We start from the raw sequence: 22,407 nt of genomic DNA on the forward strand, positions 1-22,407 counted from the left end.
GGGTTTCCGCCGGGTGCTCCGGTTTCCTCCCACAGCCAAAGACTTGCAGGTTGATAGGTAAATTGGCCATTGTAAATTGCCCCCAGTGTAGGTAGGTGGTAGGAGAATTGAGGGAAGGTGGGGATGTGATAGGGAATACGGGATTAATGTAGGATTAGTATAATGGGTGGTTGATTGTCGGCACAGAGTCGGTGGGCCGAAGGGCCTGTTTCAGTGCTGTATCTCTCTAGGACTCTATGGTCAAATCAAGTCCAGCATGCCATCACAATGCACGTACACCCGTGTTTTTGTGGGTGTAAGATTTTGCCATTGGGATAAAGGAGCCAGTTTTCAAAGTATTAGCTCAGGGTGCAAATATTGCTCTCCCACAATCCAAACTGAGCAAGTGCCAAATGAAAACGTGCCTTCAAGTGGCAGAAAGAAAGCCTTTATCAAGGCCACGTGTACTAGGAGAGCAGGTCACAATGGCAAACCCCCTCACCTAAGCAGATTGCAAGGTGTAGAAACCAAAGATGTTCTCTGCATCAGTACCTAAACCAATAAGATTTAGGATGGGCATTGCTACCTGTTGACACTGCCAAGTTCACTCTCAATTACACAGATGCTTAACTTTAGGATGGAGAGAGATAAAATAAAGCAACCTTTTTGGCACCATTCTCCTATTTATTCAGCACCTTATCCCCCAGGCTTCAGTCAGGCCTGGAGTTGATCAACTCAAGGTATCATGAGGGCAGTTGTTTCACAGCAACCCCCAACAAACTAATGATGGATTTTAAAAACAATTTTAACAGGTTATCAGCATATGGAATTCCTTGCTAGAAACAGTGGAATAGTTTTAACAGGGAACTAGATAAATATTTGAAGAAAAATTATAAACGGATACAGGAAAAAAGGCAAGGAAACGAGACTAGTGGACAGTTCTTCCAGAGAATGTGCACGGGCACACTGGGCCAAATGGCATCCTCTGTGCCGCACCATTCTATAACCTCAGCCAATTGCTAGTTTTAGATCACTTTGGCCCATGAATCACAGGGTGAAAAAGTCAAGTGCAACACCCGGTGACTATTCAGCTATGTGCAGGGAGACAGCGCATAAGCGCAGGAACAGCAAACATACACAGATGCAGATGAGGAGGGGGCTGGCTCAATTCCCAATCGATTGCTGTCATGACTCATGAGAATGGCCATTTGGGAAACGGCAGCCCAAGTTGCATTAAAATTGATTTCAAAATTATAGAAATGACTAATTCAGAAATTAGCTGAACCTACAGAACTTTTAGACATTAGGCTAATTAAACAATGTGATTCAACCTGGTGACAGGGTTAGTTAATAAATTATCAGTTTTTTGGATGCGCTCTAAAGCCTCTCAAGAACAAAAACATATTTGGCATTCCTCTTCACTACCCATCCCTCCTCTTCTGAAGATGCTGACCCACCAGAGGGTGTGGTCCTACAAGGTGGCAGCCGATGTACAAGACCTTATTCAAATAGCAACCCTTCACGTGCCAGCCTGGATACAGAGTACCAGCGGATCACAACCACTGATGCTGGTTGTAGTCTAGCATGACCTTGCCTTCACCTGAGGTGCCTGTTACAAACAGAAATCCTGGCTGATTACTTCCTCACCCTTCCCTAAACAGGGGACACTGAAGGCTCAGCCACAGACCCATGTCAAATGGCCATCAGCTAACTCAGTAGGTCATCAGGGATGAAACCTGAGATCCTTCCAGTCTGGACAGGCCAGATCCACATTATAGTGTAAACAACTCACTGAGCTCTCAATCACACAGCACAAAAGGAGGGCAATCAGCCCATCGTGCCTGTGCAGGCTCTTTTGAAAGTTAGTCCCAATTAGTCCCACTATCCTGCTCTTTTCTCATAGGCCTGAAATTTTCCTCTGCAAATATTTATCCAATTCTCTTTTGAAAAGTTACTAATGAATCTGCTTCTACCACTCTTTCCAGCAGTGTGTTCCACAAAACTCACTGTGCTAAAAAAAAAATTCTCATCTCCTCTGACTCTTTTGCCAATTACCTTAATTCTGTATCCTCTGGTTACTGACCCTCCTGCCATTGGAAAGTTACTCCCCATTTACTCGAACAAAATTCCTCAATTTTGAACATATCTATTAAATCTGCTTTGTGCTGAGAACAATCCCAGGTTCTCCGGTCTCTCCAGAGATTCTAGTAAATCTCCTCTGCACCCTCTTCAAGGTTTAAGTCTTTATTCTCCCTTCAGGGTTAATTTCCTATTGTACAATCAGTCTAAATGTTTAACTTGCTTTAGCCAGACTGCTGCAAGGCCAAACAGCCAAAAAAGTTTATGTATCACACTTTACTTTAGCCTGTGGAAAACCTGAAAACCCATGAGAAAACAGTGAAAACCAAAACACAATGCAGGTGGGGGAAGGAGAAAGGTGAGTTGAAACAAGACTAGGTTTGCAACAGCTCAATTTTTTGTACACAGGCTAAAATACTACACAATTTTGCTTAAAGCAAGGCTGTGGTAAAGCAAGAACGTGAAAGGTTCAGCTCATTTCCACACTGGAATTAGAAGGCAGGATGTGTTGCTTCAGTCAACAGGAATTACCCCCCTTCTGTCAATTTAGGCCAGCTTACAAATTAACTGACTGTGATTTTGAACTCTGTTGGTTGAGAAAATTTGAAACCCAGAGGACAGTAGCTGAATAAAGTTCAAACACCACACAAAATTTAGTGATTTAAAATCAGCATGTTGGCTGCACAGAAAAAAGGTTAGTGTGAATATCTTAACGATCACTGGGACCAGTTACAGAGCTGAGAGACAGTTGCAACATTTCATTTTACTTCCTTGTTCATGTTCCTATCTCTTCAGTTTAACAAAATTGATATTATATATATATATATCTACAGTTTAACATATAGCACAACTAATGTATACTGCAAGTATAACATTTATTGGAGGAAGTTCTGCCCAATCTGTCCCACTTACAGTGCAAGCATACACAACTGCTTTCAAATTGCAAGTCACCACAGAGCTCTGGCTGCTGGTCCTTGAAGGTTGGGGCAAGGTCAGTCCCCGTCAATAAGCAGAAAACCATTCTGTTGGCTTTTATTAACAAGTCCAATGGCCATCCACCCAAACATTGGTGGCATGTGTTACTTGAATATGGTGTCCATAGAGCTGCTGCTTCCACAAAAGCCCAAGAAAAATCAGTTCGAGGTGGCTCCCCACCTCTCCTAAGGCATTTCACAATAGAATGTAAACGTACCTTACAGATAAACTGGCTACTAAAACAAAAAGCTCTCCAGTATCAAATGGAAAAGGTACTTACCCAATGTCATCCCTGTAGACTCGGGAGATGAGAACTTCCCCCTTGTGGTTGTAAATGAATAAGCCTCCAATCATGATAGAACCTCAGTTAATCCTCCCTTCCCATGTTGATTAAAAGACCTGAAACAAAGTAAAGAAAATGTCATTAAAGGTACAAATTTTGATCAAAACCAAGTTGTGCCCCTTCCAATTATCAAGACATTAGGAAGGAGTTGGATGGAACTTGCTCCTCAATGAACAGAGGCCACAAATTTAGAACAACCTTCAGATCACAGCATGTTATACTCCAGAAGGACAGAACTGAAGCCAATCTTTACACATATATTTAGTTATACATTACAAGCATACACCTCCTAACCTAGCAATCACGGTTTTAGACTTTTTCTTATTCCTTCATGGAATGTGAGCCTTGCTGGCAAGGCCAGCATTTATTGCCCATCCTAATTACCCTTGAGGTGGTGTTGGTCAGCTGCCTTCTTGAACCACTGCAATCCATGTGGTGCAGGTACACCCACAGTGCTGTCAGGGAGAGAGTTCCAAGAATTTGACCCAGCGACAGCGAAGGAACAGTGATATCACTAAGTCAGACTTGGAGGGGAACTTGCAAGTGATGGCGTCCCCATGTCTCTCCTCCCCTTGTCTTTGAGATGGTAAAGGTCATGGGTTTGGAATGTGAAGATGAAGCCCTTGCAAGTTACTGCAGTGCATCGTGTAGATGGTACACTTTGCTGCCACAGTGCGCTAGTGGTGGTGGGAATGAAGGTTTAAGGTGGTGGATGAAGTGACAATAGTGGATCTTATAGATGGTGGACAAGCTTTGGGGAGGTAGGAGCTAAGTTACTTGCCACAGAATTCCCAGCCTATGACCTGCTCTTGTAGCCACAGTATTTATATGGCTGGTCCAGTTAAGTTTCTAGTCAATAAGTATCCCTCAGCATGTCAACAGTTATAGGGGCTCAAGCAAATCCCCACCACCTGCATACAATTAAACAGAATTAATGAATAATTAATGCAAGTAACATTCATGCCACACAAGTGCCAGGCAATGACCATCTCACAGAAGAGAGAATCTAAACATCTCCCCACGACATTCAATGGCATTACCATTGCTGAATCCCCCACTATCAACATCCTGGGGGGCTTATCATTGACCAGAAACTGAACTAAAGTAGCCATATAAATACCGTGGCTACAAGAGCAGGTCAGAGGTTAGGAACCCTACAGCAAGTAACTCACCACCTGACTCCCCAAAACCTGTCCACCATCTACAGGGTAGAAGTCAGGAGTGTGACGGAATACTCTCCACTTGCCTAGATGGATGCAGCTCCAACAACACTCAAGAAGCTCGACACCATCCAGGACAAAGCAGCCCTCGATTGGTATGTCCAGAAACATTCACTTCCTCCACCACCACCAATGCACAGTGTCAGCAGTGTGTACCATCTACAAGATGCACTGCAGCAATGCACCAAGGCTCCTTAGACAGCACCTTCTAAACCCGCGACCTCTACCACCTAGAAGGACAATAGCAGCTGATACATGGGGACATCTCTATCTCCAGGTTCCCCTCCAAACCAAGCACCATCCTGACTTGGAACTCTATTGCCATTCCTTCGCTGTCGCTGGGTCAAAATCCAGGAACTGTCTTCCTAACAGCACTGTGGGTGTACCTACCCCGTGTGGACCGCAGCAATTCAAGAAGACAGCTCACCACCACCTTCTCAATTAGGGACGGGCAATAAATGCTGCCCTAGCCAGCGACGTTCATCACACAAACGAATAAAAAAAATTAACAGCACAGTGGCAAGATTGTAATAGTGACCTGCTGTAGGAACACACAACCTGGTCCCCTTTTCCAAATAAAATGCAAACATCTCACTTCACTAGAGGCCTGCAATCTCTCAACCCGAAGAAGCAACGACAGCTGCCCAGTACTCGGCAGTATGTGACAGTTTGCAATTACATATCAGATAATATAGCAAACGGTCCTATTTCATGGGAAATAGGAGAGGAAATCCAACACAAGACAACAAAAGTTAGGTGATGACCAAAGTGGTGGTTGAAAAGATAAGTTTTGAAGAGGCTTTTGAAGGAGGGGAAGGGGAAAGCAAATGTAGTAAGGAAAAAGGGAGTTTAGTAAGAGAATTCTAGAGTCAGTGAAATGACAAATGAAGGATCAGAAGGAAGGGCAAATCTACTCGGATGTCACAGGTGGAAAAGTGAGGTTGCACACTGGCACTTAAACAGGAAGGGGTTGCAGGTGTAGGGTTGAGCAAAGAATAAGGGATTGATAAGTGAGCATTTTTAACGCATGGATTTGGGAGTGAATAGGCAGCGGACGTCAACGAGGACGTGGGTGATGGGCACATGACAGAATGCATATTTCAGATAAGTTGAGTCTATGGGTGATACTGAATCAAGAGATAATGGAAAGCTTGGGTGAGGCAATGTTTTCAGTGTGAATAAGCTACCATAATGGTGTATAGTAAGCATGTGGGAATTTGAAGCTCAGCTAACAAACATGGAATAAGAAAAGGTCATTCAGTCCATCAAGCCTGCTCTCACAGACCATGCACAACCTAACATACGTCCACTCACTTCACCTCCAAAGAGGTGATTTATAAGTACTCTCTGAACTTTACCATAGCTCAAAGCTAAGCTATTCCCCCATTCTTGCACCTGAACGATTCAACTCTGACCTGCATACCTCCAGGCCAAAATCAGCTTTCGCTCCCTATTGTCACCGGAACTATTAATATGGCATGAGCCCTGTGACACTAGGTAAAAAAGCTCCCATAGCCTCAAGACAGTACAGAAGACTTCTAAGTGAAGCATTCCCCTGGTATAAAAAAAATCCATTTGTACATGGCCTCCAGGCTATATGGACTTTCTAAAACTATTCCTACATTACAACAGTGACTACACTTCAAGAGTATGTCAATGGCTGTACAGTACGTTGAGATATTCTGAAGTCATGAAAAGACTTGTATTTATTCAGCACCTTTCTAAATCACATGCTTTCTCTCCTCCCTGCACTCTCACTGCGCTGAAATATAGTTTCATACAGTCTCCTACTCTCATTAATTCTCTCCCAGAATATCAGATCTGTGAATCTCTTCATAACCTCCATTGTTCCTTTCATCTCATAAATATGCTTTTCAAATCCAAGCTGGCTTCCATCTAACCACAATTCACTTCATCTGTTCTACTGTTTCCAAATGTAGAACTGCCCTGCACTAATGGGGTTTGCCTCAGCACCTGGAATCTCCTCAGAAAATAAACATCCAAAGAAAAGCAGCCTAGTTTAAACCACAGGACCATTTTCTGGCATCATTTACAACCCTTTACTGAAACATCTGTAGTATTCTTGGCTGGATGGTTTAGTACATACAGTCCAGCATGAGATCAGTAAGACTTTATCCTTCCTCTAAGGCACTGAAATCATATTTGCACAGAACATGAACACACCACCAGGTAGCAGGGCTAAAATATCCGCAGCCAAAAAGATCATACCAGCGTATACATGTTAAAAGTCCACAGACAAATCAAACCTGTAAAAAGTAACCCAGCTATGGGTTTTTACCACCACTAGATATATTGTATCCCTCCAGAAACTAAAAACATTTCACAAATGCCATATCAATACACAGGCCAGTTCAATGCTGGGATTAGACTCCAAATTAGACCATTTAACTCTGGCTTTGCTACATCACCTGAATACAAACTACACACTTAATGCAGTACTGTACATTCATTTTCATCGTTACAACGTACCACTTCCAGAAAAATACTGGTGCACCCTTTCAATGGAAATCCGGCTCAATTCGCCGCACGTCCCGCTCGCAAACACCTGCTGGTAAAGTCATCGCCTATCTCCACAGAGCCGAGAAGTTAATGAAAGAGGTTGGATTGTTAGAGGGCGGTGGCTTCATGTGAATGCAACGGGATAACGGTCAGATATCACAGTAATGTCCTGCCTCTCTGGTGCTGATAAGGAGGTTGTAGCAGCCTTGCTTTGCAATGACTTCGTTTTCCTCTCGCTGCTTCTATCCGTTTGCGATGTGGCGTTTGTCTTAAATGTGCAAGCCCGGGCGTGGTCTGCTCCCGGGGAAAACAAAATCTGCAATGGCAGCTCCGGAAAACTGAAGTCTGCAATGCGACAAAGCAGCCCTGCCCATTCAGTGGGTATAAGCAAGCTGCCCAAAAGCAGCAATACTAGTTACACACGGCGGGCTCTCAAATCTTTGGCACGGGTAAGATTCAAGTCCATCACAAAATATATTCGCGTAAAGCAAATGATCCCTCCTGCCCCCACCTGTCAACACCACAGTATATTTCAGAAGGCACAGTGCAGAGCTGGCAATACCTGATAGTATTATGTCGAGACTTCATTTATCCTAATCACTGAGTTTATGTTACAGCACAAACCAGCCCCGCCTATTCAGGAGGGACAAGCAATTAACAAAACCTCAACTGTTAACCCCAACTCATGCCTTTTTGGCAAGGAAATCCTTATCTAGTATGGGCCGGGACGTGACTCCAATCCCATACCAATGTGACTGACCCTTAACTGGCTTGTGAAGTAGCCCACTCAGTTGTATCCAGACCACAAAATATAGACTGAGCAGTTCAAGGCAGCAGCCTATCACCACTTTCTCAAGGCAACTAGGGATTGGCAATAAACAGGAGGTGTAGGTAATATGGACCCTCTGCTGTTCAATAAGATCACAGCTGATCCATCTCAACGCCACTTCACTTTCCCACTCTATCCCCACTGATTGCCATAGTACCCATAAATCTACTGATCTGAGTTTTGAATATATATATATATATATATATATATATATACATACACACACATACATACACACACAGACTCAGTGGGCCGAAGGGCCTGTTTCAGTGCTGTATCTCTAAATAATAAGAATACCTGAGGCTCCACAGCTCTCTGGGGTAGAGAATGCCATAGATTCACAATGCTCAGTGAAGAAATTTCCATCTCAGCCCTGATGGCCATCCCCTTATCCTCAGACCATGACCCCAAGTTCTAAAACATTGATAAATGCCAGTGTTGCCAGCGATGGCCACACCCCAGGATCAATAATAAATCTGGCGTTGGATCCCAAGCTGACCTCAGATTGAAGTGGAAGGAGAGTCTCCTGCTTGGCTCTAAAGTGACTCCATTGTAGCCTCAATTAAGTAAAAAGTGAATCCATCTTGCAGTGATGCAACAGTTCTGTAAATGTCACTATTCACAAATGTCAGAAACCCCCAAATGATTCCAGGTAGAGGGGACTGGTCAAATGTTAGAGATCCTCCCAGGTCAGAATAACAAATCTCCCTCTGCTTTAACATCTGCCCAGTGCAGTCAGAAGAGTATTCCTTCCTACCTGCAGTGTTTGTCTGCTGAGAATTGTGAATTTTGTACTAAATTTGGAGCAGTTGAGTGCTTTGAGCCCATACTTACTGGGAACCAAAGCATGACTCGCTAAATTTATTTAGTCTCGGGATGTGGGTATTACAGACATTCATTGCCCATCTCTAACTGCCCTGAGAAGGTGGTGGCGGGCCACTTCCTTGAACTGTTGCAGCTTGGATAAATAGCTTGCTTGGCCATTTTACACGGGTTGGTGTGGGACTGGAGTCAAATATAGGCCTGACCCAAAAAGGATAGGCTATTCAAGCCTCACAACCAGCACATAGGGGAAACTTCCATCCCACCAGTCTGAATTGCATTCAAATTCAGGATCCTAGAGGTGAAAACCCACTGCATCACACAATCCTCCTTACATCTACATTTATATTGGCATTTACTATTGTTGGATAATCCTGTATGCATTATATTCTACAGCTTTGTAACACTCTCAAGCATCTACTGCCATTAGGACCTAGCATAAAAAAAGTTACTCCTCACTCCATTTCAGTCATACAAGTGTATAAAACCACGGGGTGGTGCTAGCCAGTCTCTAGTGTGTTTTTTATTCAGATATTACATGTACTTAAAGTTCTAATTGAATTTCTTTGACACACCAATGAATTTGACAATGATGCACATGATTGATTGTGGACCAATCAATGCCTCACAGGCTCCAGATGTCCCTCATGGGAACATGTAATGCCAGAATTATGGAATGGTCAAGATCACATATTTTATACTGAGGAACCTTAGACGTGCCTGGCACAGCATGTTCCAATGCATCTGCAGGAAAACTATGCACAAAGCAATGAGTCAAATCTTCCACTAAAAACTTACTTAATCTAGCAGAAGAAACTGCTGCACAAGTCTCTAGTGGATTTTTGGAGCAGGTGAGAAATGGAAGATAGAAGAGAAGCAACTAAACTTACTTGGCTCCCTGCGGACAGCAGAGATCCAGTTTTTCAGGGCACGTACACCAACTCTGCTCCTACCTAATAACTCAAACAGTGCTGTTGGGTGAAGTGTAAATGGAGGGATACTGATGGTGGCAGTCATTAGAGCAATTTGATGTGATGAACTAAGGATCTCTCAAGCAAAGCATGATACAGTAAAGTGTATTCATTTAAAGTGATCGTTTCCTAGGTGTTACTGCTAATATAAACAGCAACAGCACTGTTAAACAGGACTGGAAGAGCTGTGGGTGGGAAGAATTAAGTGTTAGGAATTACCTACTAAGCAGGGATTCTAGACAAGCCTTTAGTAATAAACCCCTTACAATGGAATCTAGCCAACAGGCCGATGAGTAACTTTCAAAGTTAAGACCTGTGGATCCACCGTCAACTAGTCACTTAGTACAAGGAACATCTGTGCTGCTACAAACAACTCGCATTGAGCAGACAACTTCAAAATGCAGTCATGTGTTTTTAGGTAAACCTGGAGCCATGCTCAATGGATGATGCCAGATTCAGAATGCAGCACAAAGAGAAAGGTAACATTATCCCCTCAACTATGAGTGTTTCAGATACATTGCACTAATTGGAACTACTTTGACTTCCATTGCACACACCAAGATCAGCAATGAGATGAATGAGCAGTTCATCTGTTCATGTGTTGAGGGAGGAATATTAGTCAGGACACTGGGAGAACTCTGCTCTTCAAAATGTCATGTGATCTTTAATATACACTTAGCAAGGCCTCATGTTTCATCCAAAAGATAGTATTTCTGACAATGCAGCACTCCCCACAGTACTGCACTGAAATAGTAACTAGATTACATGCTCAAGTCCTGAAGTTTGCCTTTAACCCATGACCCTGCGACTCAGACTGTGTTAAATTCCTGAAATAAAAACAAAAAAAGTGCTAGAAATACTCAGCAGGTCAGACAGCATCTGTGGAGAGAGAAGCAGAGTTAATGTTTTAGGTCTGTGACCTTTCGTCAGAACTGGCAAAGGTTAGAAAAGAATTAGGTTTCAAGCAAGTGAAGGTGGGAGGGAGGGGTGGTTGGTAGGGAAGAGAACAAAACAGAAAGTGAGCGATAGGGCAGAGGGCAGGAGGAATTAAACAAATATGTTATAGGACAAAAGCAAAGAGTGTTAATGCTTGTGGTGAAAGACAAAGCATTAGTCCACAGAACGTGTTAATGGTAGATTAATGCGCAACTCTGTCCAACAGTACAAACATGAAAAACAGGCACATGGTTGAAAAATAAAACAAAACAAAAGAATTGAAAGAGAGAAGAAAGGCCAGTCATGCTCAAATTATTGAACTCAATGTTGAGTCCACAAGGCTGCAGAGTGCCTAATCGAAAGATGAGGTGCGGCTCCTCGAACTAGCGTTGGGATGTTCACTGGAACACCTGTAGTAGGCCAAGGACAGAAATGTAGGCATGAGAGCAGGGGGGGGGGGGTTTTGAAATGGCAAGCAACTAGGTGGTGTTCCACAAAGCGGTCACCCAATCTACAATTGATCTCCCCAATGTAGAAGAGACCTCACTGCAAGCAGTGAATATACAAAGAACAAAGAAAATTACAGCACAGGAACAGGCCCTTCGGCCCTCCAAGCCTGCGCCGATCCAGATCCTCTATCTAAACATGTCGCCTATTTTCTAAGGGTCTGTATCTCTTTTCTTCCTGCCAATTCATGTATCTGTCTAGATACATCTTAAAAGACGCCATCGTGCCCGCATCTACAATCTCCGCTGGCAACGCATTCCAGGCACCCACCACCCTCTGCGTAAAGAACTTTCCACACATATCCCCCCTAAACTTTTCCCCTTTCACTTTGAACTCGTGTCCTCTAGTAATTGAATCCCCCACTCTGGGAAAAAGCCTCTGGCTATCCACCCTGTCTATACCTCTCATGATTTTGTACACCTAATATAGCAAACTAAATTGAAGGAAGTACACGTAAATCACCTGGAAGTAACATTTGCTTGGATGGTGAGGAGACAGGAAGTAAAAGGGCAGGTATTACACCTCCTGCGATTGCATGGGAAGAGGACAAGGTGTCGGGGGTAATGGAGGAGTGGACCAGGGTGTCGCGGACGGAACAACCCCTTCGGAATGCTGACGGGGAGGGGAAGGGAATATGTGTTTGGTGGTGGCATCACGCTAGAGGTGACATAAATGGCAGAGGATGATCCTTTGGATGTGGAGGCTGGTGAGGTGGAAAGTGAGGACAAGGGGAACCCTGTCACGGTTCCAGGAGAGAGGGGGAGGGGTGAGGACAGAAGTGTGGGAAATGGGTCGGACATGGTTGAGGACCCTGTCGACCACAGTGGGGGGGAATTCTCGGTTGAGGAAAATGGAAGACATGTCAGAAGCGCTGCTGTGGAAGGTTGCATCATAACAAATGCATTGGAGATGGAGAAACTGGGAGAATCGGATGAAATCCTTATAGGAAACAGGGTGTGAGAAAGTGTAGTCAAGGTAGGAGTGGGTGGCTTATAATGATTATTAGTGGACAGCCTATCCCCAGAGATGGAGACAGAGAAGTCGAGGAAGGGAATGCAAGTGTCAGAGATAGACCATGTAAAAGTGAGAGAAGGGTGGAAACTGGAAGCAAAGTTGATGACATTTTCCAGTTCGGGGCGAGAGCAGAAAGCGGCACCGATACAGTCATCAATGTACCGGAAAAAGAGGTGAGGGACAGGGCTGGAGTAGGACTGGAGCAAGGAATATTCGACATATCCCACAAAAAGACAGGCATAACTGGGACCCACGCAGGTACCCATAGCAACACCTTTTATTTGAAGGAAGTGAGTGGAGTTGAGAGAGAAGTGTTTCATTGTAAGAACAAGTTCAGCCAGGCAGAGGAGGGTGGTGGTGGTGGACGGAGACTGGTTGGACCTTGGTTCTAGAAGGAAGGGGAGAGCCCTCAGACCATCCTTGTGGGGGATGGAGGTGGAGATAGATTGGACATCCATAGTGAAGAGGCAGAGGTTAGGGCCAAGAAACTAGAAATTGTCAAAATGACGTAGGGTGTCAGAAGAGTCACAGATGTAGGTGAGAAGTGACTGAACCACGGGAGAAAAGATAGGAAGAAATAAGTTCAGTGGGGCAGGAACAGGCTGAAACGATGGGTCTATCAGGACAGTTCTGTTTGTAGATTTTGGGAAGGAGGTAGACGTGGACTGTCCGGGGTTGCGGGATTATGAGGTTGGAAACTGTAGAGGGAAGATCTCGGGAGGAGATGAGGTCAGTGACAGTCCTGGAGACAGTAGCTTGATGTTTAGTGGTGGGGTCATGGTCCAAGGGGAGGTAGGAAGAAGTGTCTGAGAGTTGGCGCTCAGCCTCTCCAAGGTAGAGGTCAGTTCGCCAGACAACAGCTGTCAAATGAGGCCCTATGGGCTGAGCTCAGAAATAAAAAAGGACAGCCACACTACTAGCAGTGTACGACAGACCCTCAAATAGTGGGAGGGAAATGTAGGAAAATTTCTGAGTGCAAAAACTATATGGCAATAGTTGGGGGGGTTTCAACGACCCTAATATCAACTGGGATACAAAGCGTGAAGGTCAGAGGGCACAAAATGATGGAACTGCATTCAAAATAACCTTTTTAGCCAACACGTAATAAGTTTTTTTAAATTTCCAAAATATACTTTATTCATAAGTACGAGAGGGGGTACAATTCTAGATTTAGTCTTCAGTATTGAAGCTGGGCAAGTGGATGACCATTTTGGAGATGGTGACCATAATACAGTTAGTTTCAGCATAATCAAGGAAAAGGTCAAAGATAAAACAGGGGTAAAAGTTCTAATTAAGGAGAAGGCAAATTTTACGAAGCTGAGAGGTGATCTGGTGAAAGTGGACTGGACACAACTACTTGAAGGAAAATCAGTGGCACATCAGTGGGAGGCATCCAAAAGCGAGATTTTAAAGGCACAGTGTAGACATGCCCCCACAAAGATGAAAGGTGGAACGGCCAAATCTAGAGCCCCCTGATTAAGCATACAGGGCAAGATAAAGCAGAAAAAGAAAGCTTATGACTGTCACAAATATCTTAATACTTTAGAAAGCCGAGAAGAGTATAGAAAGAGAAGTAAAAAAGGAAGTTAGGAAAGCAGAGAGGACATGAAAAATTATTGGCAGGTAAAATCAAGGAAAACCCAAAGATGTTTTATCAGTACATTAAGAGCAAGAGAATAGGGTAGGGCCTATCAGAGATGTACAAGGGAACTAATGCATGGATGTGGAAGATGTGGGTAGGGTTCTTAATCTGTTTTTTGTCTCTGTCTTCACAAAGGAGAGGGATAATGCAGACATTGTAGTGAGAGAGAAGTGTGAAATATTAGATACAATAAACACAATGAGAGGAAGTACTAGAGGGTCTGACATCTTTGAAAGTGGATAAATCGTCCAGGCCGGATGGCTTGTATCCCAGGTTGTTGAAGGAAGCCAGGGAGGAAATAACGGATGCTCTGAGGATCATCTTCAAATCCTCACTAGATACAGGTGAGATGCCAGAGGGTTGGAGGTCTGCGAACGTTGTACCATTGTTTAAAAAGGGTGCGAAGGATAGGCCAAATAATTACAGGCCAGTCGGTCTGACCTTAATGGTGGGTAAATTAATCAATTCTGACAGACAGGATAAACTGCCACTTAGATAGGCACAGATTAAGCAGGGATAGTCAGCATGGATTTGTTAAGGTAAGGTCGTGTTTTACTAAATTTGTTGACTTTTTTGAAGCAGTAACGAGGAGTGAGGAGGGTAGTGCAGTGGATATGGTCTACATGGATTTTAGTAAGGCATCTGACAAGGTCCCACTTGGCAGACTGGTCAGAAAAATGAAAGCCCATGAGATACAGGGGAATGTGGCAAGTTGGACCCAAAATTGGCTCAGTGACAGGAAACAAAGGGTAGTGGTTGACGGATGTTTTTGCAAATGGAAAGCGGTTTCCAGTGGCGTTCCACAAGGCTGAGTGTTGGGTCCCTTGCTGTTAGTGGCATATATTAATGATTTGGACTTAAATGTGGGAGGCACAATTGGGAAATTTGCAGATGACACAAAAATTGGCCATGTAGTTGATAGTGAAGAGGACAGCTGTAGACTCCAGAATATCAATGGTTTGGTTGAGTGGACGGAAAATTGGTAAATGGAATTCAATCCGGAGAAGTGTGAGGGAATGCATTTGGGGAGGGCAAACAAAGCAAGGGAATAAACAATAAAAGGGAGGAAATGGAGAGGGGAAGTAGTGAGAGACCTTGGAGCGCATGTTCACAGGTCCCTGAAGTTGGCAGGACTGGTTAAGGCGGCATATGGAATGCTTTCCTTTATTGGCCGAGGTACAGAATACAAAAGCAGGGATGCAATGCTGGAACTGTATAAAACATTGGTTAGGCCACAGTTGGAGTACTGCATACAGTTCTGGTCACCACATTACAGGAAGGACATAATTGTTCTGGAGCGAGTACAGAGGAGATTTAAAAGAATGCTGCCACGGTTTAAAAGTGGCAGCTCTGAGGAAAGATTGGATCGGTTTTCCTTAGAACAGAGGCAGCTGGAGGGGGTGACTTAATTGAGGTGTTCAAAATCATGAAGGGTCTGGACAGAGTAGACAGGGAGAAACTGTTCCTGTTGGCAGAAGAATGGAGAACCAGAGGGCACCGATTTAAGGTGATTGGTAAGATTAGATTAGATTAGAGATACAGCACTGAAACAGGCCCTTCGGCCCACCGAGTCTGTGCCGAACACCCATTTATACTAATCCTACACTAATCCCATATTCCCAACAAACATCCCCACCTGTCCCTATATTTCCCTACCACCTACCTATACTGGTGACAATTTATAATGGCCAATTTACCTGTCAACCTGCAAGTCTTTTGGCTTGTGGGAGGAAACCAGAGCACCCGGAGAAAACCCACGCAGACACAGGGAGAACTTGCAAACTCCACACAGGCAGTACCCGGAATCGAACCCGGGTCCCTGGAGCTGTGAGGCTGCGGTGCTAACCACTGCGCCGCCCCTAAAAAACGAGCAAAGGAGACATGAGGAAAGACTTTTTCACTTTTGTTTTATGCAGCGAGTGGTTAGGATCTGGAATGCACTGTCTGAATGTGTGGGGTGGACGGAGATTCAATTGTACCTTTCAAAAGAGTGAACAATTATCTGAAGAGAAAAAGTTTGCAGGGTTACAGGGAAAAGGCAGGGTAGTGGGACGAGGCGAGTTGCTCTTGCACAGAGCCAGCACGGACACAATGGGCCAAATGGCCCCTTCTCTGCTGTAAACATTCTATGGTTCTAAATCTACAGACCGGTCTGTATCTAAAACAGGATAACCAAAAAATGCAGCAAAATACAAATCACAAGCTTTGCTGTTGCACTGTGCTAGTTTTAATCTAAACATGAGCAAATGGTCAAGTTTTTTTTTTAATAGTTATCTTTCATATGCATTCTAAATTTCAGCTATTGCTTTTCTTGTTTTTTTCCATTCACTATTTGTTCTGTGGAAGCCTGATTAGCTATCTCTCAGGCAAATACAAAATTCAAACCCTGAAACAAGGACATCACATACAGTTATCTGTTACAAATAAGACTTATGCAGGTCATTCATCCACTGGTACCAATACGCTATACAGCATTTCAGCCAAAGTATCATTCTGTCTACTGTTTTTGATTCATTACATCAAACCTTTCTCCCCACCTGTAACAGGTCTTCTACCAAACTGTTCTTCACCCTATTATACAGCTCGAAATTCTCCCTCCAGATACAGGTAAACGGGTGGGCAAGATTTGCCTACTTTGCTCGCGATCCCCATTTGCTGAGAATTATTTTTTATAAATAAAAGTCCAAGCTTGAAGGAAAAAATAATCTAGAATTGTATTCCCAGTTGTTTCAAATGGTCAAAGAATGAAAATTTTCACAGCAAAATTATATTACTGAAGTGCCAGTGATAAAAGTCATAAATTGAAGAGATAGGCACGCGATAAGACAGGCCAAGGACAATCTACCCCACTTCACAAAGGCAAAAAAATTACACAAAAGCTAAATACTACGGATGCTGGAAATTTGAAATAAAAACAGAAAATGCTGTAAACAGTCAGCAGGTCTGGCAGCATCTGTACAGTGTGCGTGTTTCAGGTCTATAACTGTTCATCAGAACGGGAAAAAAATGCTAAGTGTCTTAGTGCGCCCCAAATTTTAATCAAGCAGAACTCAGGAAATATACTTATCCAATCAATCTATTTGAGCCTGGCAAATTGTTTTCCAAAAGGCAACCATTCCATTGCTCAAGTTTGAAAGAAATCACCACTTCCTGTAGACCACAATCATATCTGTAGCTACAACATTCAATCCTCTTCCTAACCAGATATCTATGCAGCCTTATTTTAAGAGACTAATCAATGCAATTTTCACAGGGAGATTGTAGGACATATCCACCAACCTGTGGTACAGGGAGACAAAATTCTGAACTTAGTTTAGACTGGTTAATGTTATACTCTGGTCATCTAGTTGTATGCTATAAGTAGCAAGCTAACAAGTTGCAAAAGAGGTCAAATCTCCCTCAAGGCTGAACCAAGGATAAAATGTATTGAGCAATTAGGAATCCACACACAATTTTAATCCTATTACTCATCTTAGAGCAAGTTCAGGCTGTTAGAAATGTTGTAACTGCACTGAACAGAGGCAGAAACACACTCTCAACTTCATTTTCCCTAAAACATAAAGCAGACTGTATAATGTTCAGACTGGCTACCAAGACTAATTATGGACTGCAATCAAGTCTAAAATCAGCTAGGTAAGTAACTACAGTCAGCTTTACTGCTTAAATGAATGAAGTCATGTTATAATTTCCTATCCTGGCAAAAACCAGAAATCTCAGCCCAATAACAGAAGCAGAATTAAACCTGTGACCATGGGAACTTGACTTGTGACAAAGCAACTCCAAACTAGTCCAGTCGCTGTGAATAGACTGATGTCACACAGTGGGACCAACACAGTATCAGAAAAATTCAAGCTGATGAGCTTTAAGCAAGTATCAATATCATATCTAGCAAAATGGTCTGAATTTAGCTAATATTACTCCTAGCACCAGTACTCCACCCTGGTATTATACAGCTCAAAACCCAAATTTGTGCAGGAAAAACCCACAATTATACATAAGAAAAGGCTTACGGCAAAAGCTGAAAACAGAACAGTCAGCAGATCCATCAGCAATCATGAAGAAATAAAAAGTAATCGACCTCTTGTGACATTGCCTTAACTGACATGTGAGCTCCTTTAAAGGTTGTCCTCTAAGCAAGCAGCCAGAATCAATGCAGCTGCTGAGGTCATTCAATTGATACTTGTAAATTTCAAGCTCCAGGTCAATGACTGTTTTTCTCTTTAAAAATAATTTTCACATGCAAAGTGCAGCATCTTGATTGTGATGAACACAGGTTAGATACTATCAGATACAAAAACAAGTTACTGCTTCAAATGCAGTCCATCCATCAGAACTGTACTGTATTGCTAGGTGTCTTCCACTATTCAAGTGGATATGGTATGAAAAGCCTACAGAACCATTACACAGTAGTGACGTTGAGTGTGAATTTCGTTTGGCACAGTAAATATACAATGCAATGTGAAGTTGTTGTATTACATTCAGCCTGGATATTGAAATTAACGGCTTCCAAACCAATTTTATACTTTAATGGTACAAAAAAAAAGTGACTGAAATTAAAAACTCACAATCAATCTGCCATCACTGAATGCTCACTTACATCAATATTTTGTGGATTTACAGAATGTCACTTCTCTGCTTTTAATACACTACATATTACAATTACAAACATATGAATTAGGAGCAGGCCACTCGAGCCCGCTCCACCATTCAATAAGTTCATGGCTGAACTGATTACTCCACATTTCCACCTACCCGATAATCTTCCACCCCCTTGCTTATCAAGAATCTATCTACCTCTGCCTTAAAAATATTCAGACACTCTGCTTCCACTGCCATTTGACGAAGAGAATCCCAGACTCACAACCTTCAGAGAAAAAATTTCTCATTTGTCTTAAATGGGTAGCCCTTTATTTTTAAACAGTGACCCCTAGTTCGAGATTCTCCCACAAGGGGAAACATCTTTTCTACATCCAGCCTATCAAGACCAGTCAAGATCTTATATGTTTCAATCATGTCACCTCTTTCTCTTCTAAAGACAGCCCACCCATTCCAGGTATTAGTCTAGGAAACCTTCTCTGTACTGCCTCCAACGCATTTACATCCTTCCTTAAATACGGAGAGCAGTACTGTACACACAGTACTCCAGATGTGGTCTCACCAATGCCCTGTATAGCTGAAGCATAACCTCCCTACTTTTGTATTCAATTCTCCTGGCAATAAACGATAACATTCTATTAGCTTTCCTAATTACAATTGGAAGTTGTGATGCAATCACATAGGTAAATAAATTACACAAGGATCAGGGCAAGTTTATGACCCAATGTATGAACTACACCTTCAAGTAGGCTTCAACCTGCTTAGTCAAAGTTAACCCAATATTGTGATTTGCTTAGATCTCAAAGGATCTGATATTCCACTGTCTACGTAATTACAGAAATTAGCCACGTATATAAATATGATGCAGATATACTATACTAAAATCTGCAATAAAGTGTACATTATAATACAAAACAGGAGTTAACATGCTGTTTTTATGTCAACAGAATTAGTGAACCTAATTTCAGCATCTCTAAACTGATTGCCAAATACAAACAGAACTCAAGTTCAAATCATTCACCAGTAATAAGATCACAGGTAAAGTGTGTATATATATATATATATATGGAGTAGTACTAAACCAGAGATCAGGTGGTTATAAATTGGATCAGGGTGATTTGGACAAGTTGAGTGAGTGGGCTAATGCATGGCAGATGCAGTATAATGTGGATAAATATGAGGTTATCCACTTTGGTAGCAAAAACAGGAAGGCAGATTATCTGAACGGCTATAAACAGAAAGGGGAATATGCAGCAAGACCTGGGTGTTCTCGTACACCAGTCGCTGAAGGTAAGCATGTAGGTGCAACAGGCAGTAAAAAAGGCAAATGGTATGTTGGCCTTCATAGCGAGAAGATTCGAGTACAGGAGCAGGGATGTCTTGCTGCAATTATACAGGGCCTTGGTGAGGCCACACCTGGAATATTATGTGCAGTATTGGTCTCCTTATCTGAGGAAGGATGTTCTTGCTATAGAAGGAGTGCAGCGAAGATTTACCAGACTGATTCCTGGGATGGCGGGACTGACGTATGAGGAGAGATTGAGTCGGTTAGGATTATATTCGCTGGAGTTCAGAAGAGTGAAGAGGGATCTCATAGAAACCTATAAAATTCCAACAGGACTTGACAGGGTAGATGCAGGAAGGATGTTCCCGATGGTGGGGGAGTCCAGAACCAGGGGTCATTGTCTAAGGATATGGGGTAAACCTTTCAGGACTGAGACGAGGAGAAATTTCTTCACCCAGAGAGTGGTGAACCACTACCACAGAAAGCAGTTGAGACCAAAACATTGTATGTTTTCAAGGAGTTAGATATAGCTCTTGGATCAAAGGGTATGGGGCGAAAGCAGGAACAGGCTACGGGTTGGACAATCAGTCATGATCATAATGAATGGCGGAGCAGGCTCGAAAGGCCGAATGGCCTACTCCTGCTCCTAATTTCTGTTTTCTATGGATCACTCATCTGTGCTGAACTACAATTAAGACTCCCTCAGCAAGGACAGGGAAGAGAAGTGAATTGGCTAGCATGCCTGCTCCAAATCAGAATCAGAGGGTTGTGGGCGTCTGCAACTCCCTGTCTGAAAGGGAGGTAGAAGCAGAAACCCTCATCACATTTGAGAAGCACTTGGATGTGCACATGAGATGCCATAATCTACAGGGCTACACACAAAGAGATGGAAGGTGAGACTAGAAGGTTCTTTTTTGGCCAGCAGACATAATGGGCCGAGTGGCATCCTGTGCCCTAAATATTTCTGTTAAGCCATTGCTGAGTGGATAGCACTCTCACGCCAGACAGATGGCTGTGGGAGCAAGTCTGCTCCAAAGAATCGAGCACAAAATCCAATTTGCACACACAGCCAGATCCCACAAATAACCATGAAATACATGTGGTTTTCTTTTCTTAGTGGCATTGTTTGAGAGGGGGAAGCAATGGCCAGAGACCTACAATGCCCTGTTGTTCACTGAATAATGCTATGGTATCTTCAACACCCACTGAAGCAGGTGGATGGGGTATGGGTTTAACACTGGAGGGCACCTCAGCCAGTGCTGTAGGCCCTCAATACTGAATATAGCCACGAAGCTCTCACCCAGGGAGTGCTGCTAACTGAGCCAAACTACTGCCTGGACTAAAAACAAGAAATGCTGGAACCACTCAGCAGGTCTGGCAGCATCTGTGGAATGAGAAGCAGAGTTAACGTTTCGGGTCAGTTTCTTCGGAACTGACAAATATTAGAAAAGTCACAGGTTATCAGCAAGTGAGGTGGGGGTGGGTGGATACAATGTCCCTGAGGTTGGTGCAATCTCTCTGCGGTTTATCGATGCCAACACAATATAATGACTAGCCCCACCTTCAGTGAGGGCCCCGGGACAGCAATCTTCACTTGATGCCCACACCCCCGATCAGTGTTCAGTACCTCAGCTACCAGGCAGGGTATGGACACACAGCTGCCCGGCAGCTCCACTTGCCAGGTCTCCCCTCCTCCTCTGCCACCCCTGTAAACCCCCTAAAACCTGGGGCCGCCCTTCACAAAATGTCCGCCACCCCTCCGCCTTCGCGGCCGGCACCATGCTCGCATAGTGCCACCTCGGGCTGCAGCCGCTGTGCCTCTCCACCCTGGGCGGCCGGGGGAGAGGAGGACGGCAGCTCCCAGCAACGGCAGCCCGCCTGCCACCTCCAGAGCGCCGCTCTCACCTACCCGCTGCTTCCGGCTACTCCTCACAAAATGTCCGCCGCTGCTTTCCTGCCTCAGCCCAGCTGCTGCGCAGGTCACATGACATGGCACGCAGGGCGCGTTGCGTCATAACGCACGTGGGATGGACATCATGTGACCGTGCCCCGCTCTTTATGAATGAGCGGTGATGCCCATTCATCAATCGACAATGGTGTCAGCTCTCTGCAAGAGCAATTCAGCTAATCCCACTCCACCACCCTTTCCCCATATTCCTGCAACTTTTTTCTCTCCCGATAACTATCCGTTTCTCTTTTGAAACCCACACCCTCCACCACACTCTCAGGCAGTGCATTCTAGATCCTAACCACTGGCTGTGGAAAAAAGTTTATCCTGGTATCACCTTTGTTTTTTTTGCCAATCACCTGAAATCCTTTGGTTCTGGATCCTTCTGTCAATGGGAACAGTTTCTCTTTCTCTACTCTGTCCAGACCCCTCAGGACATCTCTAACAAATATACTCTCAACTTTCTCTTCTCCAAGGAGAACAGTCCCAGCTCCTCCAATCTATCCACGTAACTGAACTCCTCCATCCCTGGAACCATTCTTATGAATCTTTTCTGCAACCTCTCCAAACCTTTCATATCTTTCCTAAAGTGTGGTGTCCAGAACTGGACACAATATTCACTCACGTTGATGAACTCCTGTCTCCCCCAAGCCATCTCTAATCTTGAGACCTACCTCCTGCTCCCTTGATCCTATTCCCACCCAATTTCCCTTCCTGGCTGCCATGTTAGCTGATAAGTGG

At 43.7% G+C, this 22,407-nt stretch overlaps 1 protein-coding gene across 4 annotated transcripts in view; it reads right to left on the reverse strand.

Annotated features, from left to right (window-relative positions):
* LOC137375466 (AP-2 complex subunit mu) overlaps positions 1 to 21,722 on the reverse strand; it is a 72,650-nt gene extending 50,928 nt beyond the window's left edge. The window contains exons 1-2 of one of the 4 annotated variants that reach the window (XM_068042753.1): positions 21,628 to 21,722; positions 3,314 to 3,432 (exon numbers count right to left, since the gene is read on the reverse strand). In XM_068042753.1, the coding sequence (XP_067898854.1) occupies positions 3,314 to 3,387 (74 nt within the window). In that variant the 5' untranslated portion in view covers positions 3,388 to 3,432; positions 21,628 to 21,722. Of the gene's footprint in view, positions 1 to 3,313; positions 3,433 to 7,086; positions 7,184 to 17,847; positions 17,871 to 21,623 lie in introns of those variants that run through there. The other 3 variants (XM_068042754.1, XM_068042756.1, XM_068042755.1) reach the window with 3 other exon arrangements.
* Between the last annotated feature and the right edge of the window lie 685 nt (positions 21,723 to 22,407).

Source organism: Heterodontus francisci, chromosome 11 (assembly GCF_036365525.1).
Source record: "Heterodontus francisci isolate sHetFra1 chromosome 11, sHetFra1.hap1, whole genome shotgun sequence".
NCBI lineage: Eukaryota > Metazoa > Chordata > Chondrichthyes > Heterodontiformes > Heterodontidae > Heterodontus > Heterodontus francisci.